The sequence below is a fragment of the Porites lutea genome, chromosome 2 (assembly GCF_958299795.1).
Source record: "Porites lutea chromosome 2, jaPorLute2.1, whole genome shotgun sequence".
NCBI classification, from domain to species: Eukaryota; Metazoa; Cnidaria; class Anthozoa; order Scleractinia; family Poritidae; genus Porites; species Porites lutea.
Window position 1 is genome coordinate 37988511 of NC_133202.1, and position 15001 is coordinate 38003511.

At 42.2% G+C, this 15001-nt stretch overlaps 1 protein-coding gene across 1 annotated transcript; it reads left to right on the top strand.

The window, feature by feature from the left end:
- Nucleotides 1-9090: 9090 nt before the first annotated feature.
- Nucleotides 9091-14469, top strand: LOC140928547 (uncharacterized). Its single transcript, XM_073378303.1, has 2 exons — nt 9091-12424; nt 13657-14469. Exon 1 carries the CDS (start codon nt 9225-9227, stop codon nt 12348-12350), a length of 3126 nt encoding a protein of 1041 aa, XP_073234404.1. The 5' UTR covers nt 9091-9224; the 3' UTR covers nt 12351-12424; nt 13657-14469.
- Nucleotides 14470-15001: the final 532 nt, after the last annotated feature.

A 15001-nucleotide genomic window follows, 5' to 3' on the forward strand; every position in this document is an offset into this window, starting at 1 on the left:
AAGGCTTACCACAGCGAGGAATTTGTATTGGTAATGAATCATCATTTTCACGGCATGGACTCCACCCTCCATATTTTCAGGCCCGGCCAGCATAGATGGGGAGAGGGTGGGGGGCAGTGGGATATCATATTTTTGAGAGTAGCCTGCAGTGCAGGCGTATTTTGGGCGGGCAAAAGCTGCTTGTTTATGTTCGTACTGTTGTAACCACCATTTTCTCCCCTCTTTTCGAGTTTCAACATGCGCTTTAGCGAGCAAAACATTCGTACGCCCGAAGAAAACGCCTGCACTGCAGGCTATTGTGAGAGTGGTCTCCAGAGCCCACCAATAAACCTGCTTTTTTCCTCATAAGATACCAATATAGCTAAAAATTGTAAAATGTTTGATACCGAATACCTGAAATTACCTTGAAAAAGAATACTATATACCTAATAAAGGTATTTCGGGACTGAGACAGACCGTCCAACAACCTCGTCCCCAGAGCGCTTTTCTCTGGCTTTGAAAGGCGCCATGGGGACGAGGTTGACCGTTTAACCATTTTTCTTTATCAAAAAACTAGCATTAGCGTCCAAGGACAAGGAGCGAACCGTTGGGGGTGGGGTAAGGCGTCATGCTCTCCAGAAACTCCATTTTTAGTGTTCTGAGACAACAATTTATTAAGTAAAAATGTTTGGTCAATCGATAGCTATTTTTTATGCGTTTTCAAACACTGAAGAATACTGTAAATATTAAATAAATAAATAAATATAAAATAAATAGATAAATGATGTTTTGACACGGGTTGACAAGGGCCCGCCTTTAGTAAATATTTCCATAGTGCTCATTCAGAGCTCACTGCGCCTGTCCTCAAGCCTAGTGACTCTAGCAAATTGTAAAGCTTCCAAAAGTATATTATTCTTAAAGCTCGCATTTGGACCCGCTCTGATCTATTTACTAGGCAGATGGACAGGAAGGGCGTTATATCAAGCCCCCCCCCCCCCCCCGGGGAGGATACTTTAGGAATTTCTGGGTGGGGATGTGCCGCTGGGACCCTAGAACCCTTAACCTATACCAGAGCTAGTTCAGCTGAATTTTGCTACCTTATACTAGAGTAAACTCCCCAAATCCCCCCTATCCTAGGGTAGCTGTTTTCCAGAAACTACTGAGGTCACTAGCACAGTAGTCTAGCCAAAACAAAACCTTATACCACAATCCCTAGTCCAGATAAAATCTTCAACCAACTGATCAGTTTCCTGAAAAATGATACCCTATTCTAGACCCAAACGCTCTGATTTATATATCCTATCCTAGAGTAAACTGCTTGAAAACCATACCCTTCACAGCGGCACATACCTATATAGCCCATATATGGCAGTACCCCCCCCCCCCCCCTCCCTGGAATCAAGCCACACAACAGTGTACTCTAGGACAGAACGTAAGAGAAAAACGTTTTTGTCGTACTAACTATTTTGGCCTCTTATGTGGGACATTCTAAGTTGACAGCATAAGGGATTAGAGACCAGGCATCACAGGCCACCCCACCAGATTCCTAATCATAATTGTTGCACATCCGATTTTACTTCATTAAGCAACAACTTTGAAAAAAGGAATTAAATTTTGCTGTAAACATTATGCTTTGCCAAACCCTAGAAAAGGACTCTCATGTGCAACAATTTACAATTAGAGACCTGGCGGGTTGGGGTAAAAGGGCTGGTAGGTCACCTCTCTAATCCTTTATACTGTGCGTGAACTTTAAAAAATTCACCGTATTTAGGGCTTTCCACAAGTTGCTCGAGATTTCCAAAAAGTTTCCTGTAATCTCTCAAAAATTTGCTCAAAAGTTGCTCAAAAAACAACCAAAATTGCTTTTTGTAACGAAAGTTGCTCATAAGTTGCTCGAAAAAACAAAAGCTTTTTTGGTCTGGTGCTAAAATATGCAAATTGTATAACAAAAGTATAGTAAGATTTCTAATTACATGTTTGTGCAATTTTGCGGCACAACCAGTGTTGCTAAATAACTTTGTCCTCAATTATAACCTAAAAATGTAATAAGCCAATAAAGTTATTGAATGGCCTTCTTCACCCGAGACACTAAAGTCAGTCGAGTGTGAAGCTTCGTCCACCATTTTGAATTTTCCGCTCTAAAAACCGCTGACCGGAAGCCCGGCTACTGTTATCTTGCCCCCATGATCTGCTCCAGGGGGGAGGATTTGGCTCCCTTTTTTATAGTAAATTCATAAATCGTCTACTAAAACATTGTGAAATATGGAAAAAAAGGCCAATTTAAGCACTTAAAGCTGCTCCGGTATCTCAGAATTAGAGGATAACTAGAGAAATTGCTCAGAATGCAAAAATATGCTCGAAATGAAAAAAAAATTGCTCGAAATACGAGAAGTTGCCAAAAAGTTGCCGTGCAACTTGTGGAAGGCCCTAACCATATAAGAGGCCAAAATGGTAATTCCAGAAACTGGTTTGAAATGAACGGATAAAAGAGGGTTCAAAAAATGTCTTACAACTGATGGGCCTACTGCTTACGTGATTTTTGAAAACTTTTTAAAGGAAGGGATTAATATAGCCTGCAAAGCAGGCGTATTATGCTGTGCGATCGATTTGCACTTTCGACTGACCGAGAGTTGGGACGAGTAAACAAATGATTCTAAGGGACGTTACTTGCCCCTCCTCACCGGGTCGCGTTAAAAAAACGTCTTCTCCGCAGTCTAGGATTTATAAAACAAGTGTTACCATGCCGGCACAAACTACTTTCTGCTTTTACAATTTAGGGACGTAGTCCTTGTTAGCGATGACCGCCTTCCAAGACTCTTAGACTGCGCTGGAAACTTGGACGGATACGAGAAATATTCAAGAGATAATAGATAGACTGATCTGTTCCGCTCTTGCAAAGACGTCACAAGGAGTTGTCCGTCGACCAATCACCGTACTGTTAGAGGCTGCTGACACTTCAAAAATGGAAAAACACTAGAGACAGAAACGTTCATTTGTTACTGGGCTGCCCCTTTCAGGGCAGCCCTCTTATAAATTCGGTTTTCGGTCGTCGGTGCAGAAAAACGGTCCCCCGGGGGAGGGAAGACACGAGGGTCTGGTACCAAGAAACGATGCTCTCACAAATGGTTTCATATGGTTTTCCCCTGCACGGACTCTAGCACGAATACCAACCAACCCCCCCCCCCCCTCCCCCCTTAGAAACCTAGAAGGCGTTGCGAACCTGTAGAAGGCTATTTGCGTTGTTCGAAGCGATTCGATCATAGGAGTCACTCTTTCAGTTTTGTCATTGTTCGAGTTTAAGTCAGTTGATGATGTTGGCGCTGGGAAACTCAGAGAAATGCTCATGTTACTTACAAATCCACACGCCGTTCACGACAGGTTCACGCTAAAAGATGGCTCTGAGCGTCAGGTTTGGAACGCCGCGGCCGTTTCGTGAACTCAAAGGGAGAATTATCGATCGATGTAGTACACGAGCAATTAATAAGCACAATTTATGAGCAAAGTATTTCACCAGTTGACGACACTATGGCTGAAGACTTGATTGTAAGCTGTCGTAGTCAGTGACGCGAACAACTCAGTTGCTGATGAATGTCAGATGTATCGTAATGTTACGAAATGGACGTCTATGAGCGAGGGACGTGACAACTTTGCCATGTTAGAAGACTGGCTTTTCCTTTAAATATTTCCTTCTATTTAATGCAACACACGCCACTTTGGAGGTCTAAATTTCGGATACTGAGGATAAGGAAGACACGGACAAAAATAGGAACTTTGAGAATTTTGCACACAAGTTCAAAGCTTCACCGGGACACACCCGGGAGCTTCACGAAGACCAACTTGAGGAAAATAGGAGCTATTACTGACGCGGTTTGGTGGCTGAGTAGAGCATACAAGTGTAGCCCAGGTCGAGATTTCAGGGGTTTGCTTTTGTCTATATCTGTATCTTGCTAAGCTTTTATCATTAAATTTGTACATGATCTTGTTCACACAATTCCGTGTTTTCGCCCATTCAGCAAGCACGATATATTAATGTCAGCATTAGCGAGTTTTAAAAAACATGCCTTTGTAAATTTTCAGCTTGCGTGATGTTTCTTGATGTTTCTTGTACCATTTTGTTGAGATGTAAACTGAAGTCACCGCAAAATGGGGACTTAAAAAAGAGTATAATCCATTTATCTCGAAACATAATATACATGACTTCCACGACCTTTATTTTCCTAAAGGTGTTTTGAATACGAACGAAGACAGTAAATGTGAGGGGAAAAAACAGTATGAACATGAATGAACCAAAGAGTTTTACTTAATATAAGGGTCAATTATTGTGCATTGAGATGCATTGCCTAAAAAGAAAGAGTTCGTGCACATGTGATCAGAAGTAAACTGGGGCACATAGTGCGTTACTTTCAGTCTATTTAATATCCAAGGACTGTGAATAGTGTTTCCATATTGTTTAGCTGGCACAAAAACTTCGGAGGAGTTATAAAGCGGCAAAATTATCTGCCACGAAGAAAAGTTAGTCATGGGTGAGACAAACAGCGGCCTCGAGCGAATTTTTAACTCGTATTGGTATCAGGTAAAAAATGTGTTAGCGGTCGTTTCATCTATTTACATTACTTAAAGTGCGTGCTGATGAAAGCAACGTACAAGCGAGAATTTTATCTCTTTGGTGTATTCCTTTAAGTTGGAGAAAAATACCAAGAGGAAAATTTTAAAGCTGAATATTTTTTATCTTGTGGAAAAAATAGTGCGTTTTCATTTAGACTGTAGACCGCATTTAGTATCGTCTGAGGGTTGCAGTCAGTGAGGCGCCTGCATCGGGATCAATGGGCAGTTGGCTGTCTGTTTTAGTAAACTTCTGGTTTTCTTACAATACAATATTTCTGTCTAGTGTAAATCAGCCCAGTGGCGAGAAGCTGACCCTGTCGCATTTTATACTCGTAGAACAACAATAAGTTTGGAATTTCCGGTTACGTCAAATTTGTCACGTTATACTGTCACGCTATATTTTGGGGGACAGAGGGATTGGGGGAGGGGTGCGTGGAAATAATGCAAATCGTTTCCTCCTTAAAATTAATGGCTAACTTTTTTCTTTTTATTCATAATGGTGGAATTTAAACTATACAGCCCCCACTTAAAAATGGTACTCATTTTTTTTTGTTACGAAAGTCTTTCAAAAGGGTACAATGTTCTGAATGTTTCAGTCTCACATGAGATTCTGTTTCACCCAATGGTCGGCGACAAGGTTTTATGGTAGCCTGAGTGTGTATAGCCGCCCCTTCCCCTCAGAAAAAATAACCCCTTGGCAGCCCAGTTATAATCGCCTTTCGGCGATTCTTCTTTATTGTGATTTATGTCGATACTTTGCGTTAAACTCCCGCGTTTGGGCGGGAATGTTGTGAAATATATATGGAATTTATTGTGCTGATATGTAATGTATTCACATTATGTAACTTGTATAAGAACATTTAAATATTCAAACTAAATCATTCAGTCCTCATCGGTCGAGCTAAGATCAACCTCATTTATAAAGGCTGTTATCGCGTACAAAAGTCTCTGGAATTGTGAACATAGCGATTGCAGATAACAATTCTTGCACTCTCTTTCGAGACATTAAAGCGCTCTATTTTGCACAAATTCTTAAAGCTTTCTCTCTTATTTTCAGATTGTGTTTTCGCTTTATCACACTATAATTTATTGTAGAATATTTTCATTTTTAAATCATTTCGCCCTGTTAAAGAGTGCAGATCAGGCGGTCGAAAGTTCGTGTTTAAACAAAAAGCCAGAGATTTTTTTTTGATATTTTAAAATTATTTGTTCGGCTGCCGCCCCTCTTTTTTAACCTTGTGAACGTTTTATGATTTCCCTTGTAGTTCTGACTAACTCACTAAGAGTTTTCCTCGTTACATTAAAGCAGCTTGCTAACCACCATTTGGTTATATCCTGTAGGTGATCATGTCTCTGATGAAGACACTCTCCCATTCGTGGTCAAGTATTACACATCCGAAGAGACAAAATGTACCTTTCAGTTGAGTAACGAAGACGACGGTGAGATCTATTCCCTCTTTCTTGACGCCCTTACCAAACGGGACACCAAGAAGTTTTGTAAATTTCTCAATCCTTTACCGGATTTGAAAAAAGAGCTGCAAGATTTCAACAAGACGCGCAGGGGATGGCAGTTCGAAACTGATGACGAAGCTTGGCTGCAAAAGGTACTTAATAAAATTAACAGCTCGGCCAAAGAACTTATTTGTCTTTACCAAGCACATGGAAAAATTACTTGCTTAGACGTAACAGTCCAAGACGATTTTGACCCCACAGGAGAACTTCAAAAAGTAGTAGAGACTAACGCTGCTGAGGTTTCCGATATCGAGTCTGAAGCTGGAGAGGATACAAGTATCGGAGAAGAGAAAGATGACTGTGTGTTAGATGAAAACCCTCCAAACGAAGGAAAAGAAATTGATGATGCGACTCGTTCAAATCCTGAAAACCCATGCTATTTTCCGACACAGATTGAAATGGCAGCAATCCTTAAGCAGCGCATAGAAGCCATAATGGATTGTTATCACGGAATCGCGAACCTCAGTGACGAATTTGATGATATTGACTTCACAGTGTACACAGCTCGCTACCGGATGCTTAGCGATCAGACCGAGCAAAGGCTCTGTCACCCAGACGCTGGTGTCCTATCGAAAGAGGAAGTGATGTTACACAAAGAGCGCAAAGGGAAGAAGAGGATATTTATGTATGGTCACGGAGAGGATGTTGACAAACACTTTGAACAGCTCAAGAAAGAGCTCCAAGAAAAGCCAAAAACCCTCTTCATCATTATTGCAGACGAATGCCACTGGGGAATCACTAAAGACAAGGACCAAAAGCCATCTGCACATAATCTGTTCATCAATAATTGGTGCGAGGAATCACCCAGAAATGTCGTTGTAGTTCAAATCTCCGCAACACCATTCAACCTACTAACTCAAGACTCTCGCCTTCCTGAAGTCCGCTGTCTTGTTCTCCATGACAAAGTCACTACGACTCGAAAAACGTACGAGGCAGGGGACCTCTTAGTCGAAGAAACCGAGCCTGAGATTGAAGAACGCGTAAAAGAAACGGCTAAGGAAGCAGAGCGTCACGTCGTCGACTGGTCGGAAGTCGAGGTAAAGAACTTTGAAAGGGGAATGCGGATGAAACTGAAGTCGACATTATCAGAGAAAGGTGTACGCTCTTCATGCCGTCAAGTCTCGCCAGATGCAAAGCTGGATGAATCGCCTGAAGAGGGTGATTATCTTTCTGCATACCTTCAAGTGTTGCCAGACTGTAACCTGCATATAACGCCAGGATATGAGGCCGATGCCACGGTTTTTGAGGTACATGGCAGCCACGGTATCGTCACAATTAAAGCCGTGGTAAGCGAAGAGCAAGTGTTAACCTTGACTAAAGACGAGAGCGGTTCTTTGAAGGCTATAGATAACCCGTCGATGCCAACACAGTTTAGAGTGAAGGTAGAATATGGCGTTGGAGTCGTTGCGTTTGTCTGCTCTGATGGATTAGATCTGTATTTGACGGTTAATGAACTTGACCAGGTTCAACTGCAACCAGCTAAAGTGGAAAGTAAAGGTGGAGTTGTCATCACGAAACCCATAAATGACTTGGGTGAAGTGTCTTTCGAGTTCTATATGGTACATTGTGGGCCAAAAGAAGTGGACATGGTTGGACGGCAGTATGTGAGCTTGAACTACTACCTTAGTACAATGAACAGCAAAGATCAAAAGATACGCCAAGACGAGTACTTCCAAAAAATTGTAAAGAATGCGAAAAAACAAGGGTTGTCGAAAATCGACTTCACGGTTGACGCCATGCTTTGCGCGGAGTACTCGTACTACGTTCTTCACATGAGCACATACGACAGCGATGACAAAGTGCGGCAGGCACTCACCGCCGGTATGGACAAATCTCCTTCTGCTCAGTTCTGTGAGACATTGAAGTCCTTTGTCAGAATTCTTACGAAAAACACAAGTTGCATTCATCACGAAGTATTTGAGTGGGTTCAAATAAACCTTTGCGAGAAGGTCAAGGACGATTTCAAGACGGACTGTGAGGCGCTACAAAAATTCAAATCATTGAATGATGATGGCCCAGAATCCAAGAAATGCAAAGAGGAGCTGGTCGATTCTTTTGTCGCCTGTTTGATGCATCTCTCGTCTCAGGAACTAGCAGAATTACGAGAGAAGTACGCTGATGTTAAACTTATCGAAGAAGAGCTAAAAGAGAACAACTGCGAGAAACTGGTGAAAATTTGGAATACCATTGTTCAGGAATCTGAAACAAATTGCCTAGTACAAAGTCTGATTCAAAGTGGCGAACAGGGCTCAGGCAAAATGAAAATTGTACGAGCTAAAAGCAGGAAAACCGCCGATCAATTTTTTTTCACTCTTTTTCAAGCTAGAAGACTAGCATCTAAAGAAGAGTGCTTTGAAATCATCAGAGATTATGGAAAATTTAACTTAAAGAGACTCATGACATCATCAAACACTTTTTTCCAGAAGCTTCAGCCAAGGAAATGCCAGTTTCAATTTGAGTGCCACTGTAGCGATCTTAAATTGCATCCAGGGCGCCCGAAGTGTGGTAATTGCCAACACGTGCACAAGCCAATCACCCAGTATGAAGACCTACAGAATCTTGCGTGTGTCCTCATCCTTGTCGATAAAGGGCGCATGGGTGACACATTTCCCGAAAGCTTTGATTGCCTGGACCTCCGCCTAAGCTACGATGAAGGTTCGCCGATAGTTCTTTCCACTGTCATCCAAGAACTGGGAAGAATGTGCCGTTACGCAAAGCTATCTACTGATGGATCCTTTGTTCAAAACGTTCCTTATGCGTTGGTTGGAGCGCAGTTGTTTAAAAGGCTTAAAATGTCCTTGGACTTGTCCCCTGCAGTAAGAGCCATTTCTTGTACTACAGTCGATAGGTACATGAAAAACAGCAAGAGCAAACGTAAGCATTCCACTTCGCTTCGTTGGTCGAAATTCCAAGCCGATAAGGAAAGCTATGATTACCAAAACAATGACAGGCCGGAAAAAATTAAGCACTGTAACAGAATCCTTCTCCAGGCTGAACCCTAAATTGGAAAAACTGGAACTTACCTCTGCCTCATAAAACAACTAAGAAAGGACATTCTTTTTAAAGAAAACGATGAGGGGAATTTTTATCTGGTCAAGGAAAGCTCTGCTTCTGAAGGCCACCATGTGATGAATGGAAACAACGAAGCAGAAGACTGGAATTTTCCCTATTGGAAGACAATCCAGGAATCTCCAAGCCTTCTCCAGAAGTCTGTGGGACCTGGGAAATACTCTATTGGTGGGCGTTTCTACACTCACGACACGACCAATTTCCCTTTTATTCTCACGAAAAGTGAAGGATTATCACAGCTGACTAAGACGGTTTACCATCGCCAGGTTGACAATATTCCAACTGGTGCGGTGCGCGCTTGGCATTGGTACTATTTTTTGAACTGCGCTGAATGTGGGAGATTCCTCGAAGGCAAAGAACCAGAATTACAATCTATTAAGGTAAACATCGATGGTAAGCCTGTGACTGTGAAGTGTTCGGTACCAGCAAGCCGCCGTCCCTACAAGTGCCTGTTGGAAAAGCTTTCAAATAGCACGTCGCAGGGAGAGGTTTGGACCGAGGACAGCCTGGCTTCAGCAATAAGAAGCGTCCGTTCTTCTTTGTTTTGGATCTTTCATCCCTCCCATAGAGATGATCCTTGTAATTACCTCTTGAATTACCACCACGCGCTGCAAAATGAAAACAAAGAGATAACCTTTTTTCAAGTCGCTGTTGTTCGAAGCGAAAAGTTTCAAGATTATGTAAAGACCTGGGGAAAGATGCTTGTCATTTTCCAGTTACCAGATCAACTACCTATGGAAGGTGAAGATGAAGATGTCGGACCAAGTGAAGGAGGGATTGGATACGCCAGGCGGTTTATCCAGGAAATGGCATTTGCCCTTAAGCTGGAGTACGTTTATGTGATCGATGACAATGTAGCCGTAATGTCAGAAGCACTTGTCAGCCCTGATGAACTGGCGACTTGTAACGATACAGTTATTAGAAATGACTACGGTGTCATTCGGATGGAACCCTGCTCTTTCTGGAGGCCACTAAATTATCTCCAGAAGATAGTGCGTGGAAAAGATAAACCACCTGATGCCAGAAAGCCATACGAGGCACATCCGTTAACAGAAGAGTTTGATCGTCAAAATTTGCCGCTGTACAGATACACAGGACCCGCCAAGCTGTTCGGAGACAAGTCTCATGAGAGTTATGGCGTTTTGGGTTTTCTTAGAAGTGTTCCAAACACAGTGAGACCATTTGCTAAGACCCAAGTATACGCTGCTATTTTGCTGAACGTCAAAAGCACTGTAGAAAAGAGAGTGTGGTACCGGCCATGGCCTTGCTGGGAAGACTTACGTTTTAACGATGATTGTGACAAAGAAGGTTTGTCGGTGGTAAAATGCAACCGATTCCACTTTCACAAAGTTCAGTACAATGACTGGATAAACAGCCTTGTCCTTCCAGGTATCTTCCAATGGACAGAAGATAATAAAGTGGAGAAACGACTTCCTGAAAGCATGCTGCCAATCGAATTGGAAGAGGGAATTATCCTTAAGCACCTTCTTCGCCTAGTTAACGAAGACGGTCATGGGAAATGTTTTGAGGGAAAGATTGGATACAGTGACTCGCAGGATAGCCACTCTGATGTCTCTCCAATGAAATTGCTAGAAAGGCTTAGAATAAACGAGCCCGTGGATTCTGCCTTGGCCACGCCGATTCCGATCCTTATTCTTGCTTACTCTCTTCTCGAACTAGAAATAGAAGACCTATCAAAGCTGGAAGAGCTATATTGTCGTGCCGAACAGAAGATTGTTTTCATTGTCAGTGCCAAAGAAGCACAAGATGAATGGAAGAACAACATGACACTTGACTGCCTAGATAGCGGAATTTTAAAAACCAAAACCATGAAAAAAAGAAAGGCTAAATTTTCAGTATTTTCAGCAGCGGACCCTAGTAGACATCTTTTGCGGTGGATTGTGATCGAGGTATCGTTCAAGGGTGAGGACATGAGCATATCAGATGCTACTAATACACCTCAAGACATCAATGATGCAGGGGTGCACGAACTTCCCTCCTCAGACCAATTAGAATCGAGTGTTTGTGAAAAGAGTGTCAGCAAGAGATCAGTGGAAGTGATCGTCGACAGAGCAAAGGAAACCTCACGGCAGACAAGACCGTCGGGAAAAGAAGACGTGGAAGAGATGGTTGTTGATCCAAACACATTTGCTAATCAGCTGGAGCCTGAACAGCACACAGTGGTTTCGTTTCTGCCCAGCGAACCAGGGTGCAGTAAACGGGCTACGAATAATACTACACCTGTAACAAGTAAAAAGAAGAAGATCGAAGACGGCACTTGCAACTCTACCTCTACAAAAACCGTGAGGCCTAAAATGAAAGTGACTCTGGGTAAGAGTGCCGAGACCGAGGAGAAGGAGGTTCCTCCAGCAGTACAGCCAGGTCAATCGTCAACCAGAGACGCCGCCAGAGGGACAGAGGCAGGGATTGTGCAGTCTGAGCCACCAGAAGAAGTTGTAGCATCTACACTTACTCTTTCTCATTCTGTTAAAAGGAAGGCACCCAAAGGAGCACTTCAGCAGGATGTGGAAAATGACGTTCCTCCTGCAAGTAAACGAACCAAAAGTCAGATTACAGGGCTCACTCCAGAAGACCCGGCATACATTGGAGGCGCAAGTGAAGTTACACGAGCGATAGTTGAGCTTTGGAGGGAAAAAATGAAGCAGAAGGACAACAAAGATATCGATCCCGAGAAGGTCAAAGCTAAAATGGAGAACTTTGAAACTGAAGATTTAGAAAGACTTGATGGTGAAGGCTTCTCAGCTTTAACTAAAGCTTGCTCACTTCCTTCCATGAGTCCACGTATTGTAAGCTATCTTCTTAATAAAAAAATGGTGGACGTCAGTTCTCAGCTACCTGGCTGGTTCACGACGGGCGACAGAGAGGCTGCAAACTTAATCCCTTTAATGTCGGCCCTGTCTATGGCTTTACTGAGAGGGAATGTGAAATGCGTTTCCACCTTCCTGCAGAGGAAAAGCGTAATTAAATTCGAAAGTAAAGACCAGAAAGGTAACACCGCTTTGCATTATTGTGTGTCAACTCGAGAAGCATTCGAAAAGCTCTGGCCAAATTATGAGAAGATGAACTGGCGTGATATGACAAATGACGAAGGAAAGAACCCCTGCGATGATGCTAAAGAGAAGTATGAGAAGTCCAGTCCTACGATAGAAACAAAGAAAAAATAAGTTACCTCAAACAAAACTCGAGAAGCTCTTGAATTTGCCATCAACAAAATGGACCCAGAATGGTTGAAAAATAGGTATGTTCTTTTTTCTTATATTACAAGATAAATGCTTCGCTCGAATCTAGGCTGGACCCTACCCATATGACACAAACATAAAGATTACGCACCTACATTGTAAACCGGTAAGGCCTGTTAAAAACGTCGTGCTTGGGCCGTGATTAAATTCGACTTTAGCACCTTTCATACGATGTCGTCTTTCTACTGTTGTATAGCACACCAGCAGCACAACTTTGTTTCACTGAAACGTCGAACCGGCGTGCGAACTCAATTCATAAGTCATAAATAGGTAGGATGACATTTGATAAGTTGACGAAACTTTTTTTTTTATGTTTTGGGCAATTGTTATTTTATTCGACTTAATTAAATTGGACGCCTAAACCAAGTCGTGCTACAATCGAGCCACCTTAAAAGTCGACGTTTGAAACGGCCTGAGATGACGCTCGTTGCAAAACTCCGGTTATATCCCCTTGTTGGATTTGTTGTTTGGTACCAACACGAGTTGGGTCAAAATGTTTTTGCTGCATCTGCATACCGAATTTATTCTTAAAGCACTGTCCTGTAGACACCTGATATACGTCGCATCATGTTTAATTCTGGAATGGGTTTGGGACTAAACGATTAAACTAACTTTATTACTTTGTTTCTATGCTATTGCTCTCGCTTTTGAGAAGAGAAAGAAAAAACAGAAAGAAAACGAAAGAATCCGTGATCATGTTTTGCTGCGCAGGCGCTGATCACGTAACCACAGTCTGAAAAAAGGTTATTAAGTTAAAAGGAAAAGTTTATACTTCTGTTACCCACTCTTCGATATTTGAAGCTTGAACAATTTATTCAAGTACATTGTAAGGAAGTTTTTGTTTTGGTTAAGATGACGTTTTAAGGGAGAAAAATCTATATATTTAATGATATCTTTTAGGAAAACAAGAAATGGTCACGCATACGACGTGTACAACACTTTGCGATTAGTAAGACTTCACTTTTAATCAGGGTCAATAACAAAGAGTTTAATTTATTTTTCTCGGCAAAGCTTTTTTATAACGTCAGTGAAAACTTTGCTATGTTTGCATATCCTGATAAAAATACTCAAAGGATCGGGAGAATTCACGAAAGTTATGCAAAGCCTCGATTCTATCCGCCTCGCATTTGCGTAACTGTCGTAGAAAAAGAGATGAAAAGTGGACGCCCTATTTCTGAATTGCTACGTCAATACACCGCTTATACGAGTTGTGCAATTTTATTTCACTCAGGCAGACTGTAGTCATAGATTGAGGTGTTTGAGGACGTTGGACTTTTCCGGCCAGACCCTGTTCAAGCAACCACTTTCTCCACTGTCGAGCTTCATTCATCAGTACCTTCATCGCAGCCTTGGTTTGTTTCTGTGACAGTTTTTCTTGTACTCCGCCTGACTGTAGACAAGTTAGGCCCCGTTTATAGGAAAAAAGTTGTTCCAGTAAAGAGAGTCACCCTCCCAGCCGAGTCAACTTTAGCGAACGTTTATATGCGAAAAAAAGCTGACCCTTTTGAACGAGCCAAGAGCGTTCACACATGCTCTGATTAGGGACCTTAAGATCCAACGACGCGGACGACAACGAAAACGTCAAAAAAACAATAGGTTTTATTAGCAAAACAACAACTTCGCACGTGCATCAGACTTTTTTGTACGTTTCTTTCCCGTTTTTGCACGACTACGACGTGAAAATGCCTAATTTCGGGTTTTATGGAGAACGTAAAAAACCAACGACGAAATTTTATTTCTCTTTTTGAGCTTGAATATGGTCTCTTGAAATTCAACTCCAGGAGGGTTCGCCTACAATTGACAAAGTAAGTGGGTAGGAATAATCGCTATAAAGACTGAAAGAACGCAAATTCACTTTTTAAGCGACGTTCTTGTCGCCGTCGCGTCGTTGGATCTGAAAGTCCCTATTAGAGCCATTTATACGAGGAAAAATAAGACGCGTCTTACATAAGACGCGTCTTAAATAAGACGCGAACTGTACCATTTATACGAGCATGTCATATCTAATAAGACGCGTCTTAGCTAAGCCGCGTCTTATTTTAGACGAAATGTGCCGTTTATACGGAAAGTTCGCGTCTTATTTAACACACGTCTTATGTAAGACGAGTCTTATTTTTCCTCGTATAAATGGCCCTATTGTCTCGCCTTGACGGAGTCGACGCGGCTCAGCAAGATTAAGTTTTTAAATCGAGAAATGTAAACGGTTCACCACGTTTATTAAGGAAATGTAGGAAAAATTGGCTCGCCTGTGGTAACTCGGGTAGGTGAGTGACCCGGCTTCTACCCGGGACAAGTTTTCTCTTTAACTATAAAACGGTACCTTTGCTATCCTCGTATACCCTGTGAGCAGAGGTTTCCGGGGCTTGCATGGCTTTTAGGGTTTACGAAGTCGTTTGCGTGGCTTGTCTGTCGCGTAGTTGGTTTATTTACGCCCCGTATTGACTTCGTAAACGCTAAAAGCCATAAAAGAGAGAAACCTCTGCTCGCAGTGGGTAATCCTCACAACACTGTGAGGGGTAAATGTCAGGGAAGTTAAAGACCTACGACCTTGATATAGCATTGGGTACTTAAAGGAA

Coding starts and splice junctions, on each gene's coding strand:
- LOC140928547 (XM_073378303.1), top strand. CDS start 9,225: ATGAATGGAAACAACGAAGCAGAAGACTGGAATTTTCCCTATTGGAAG.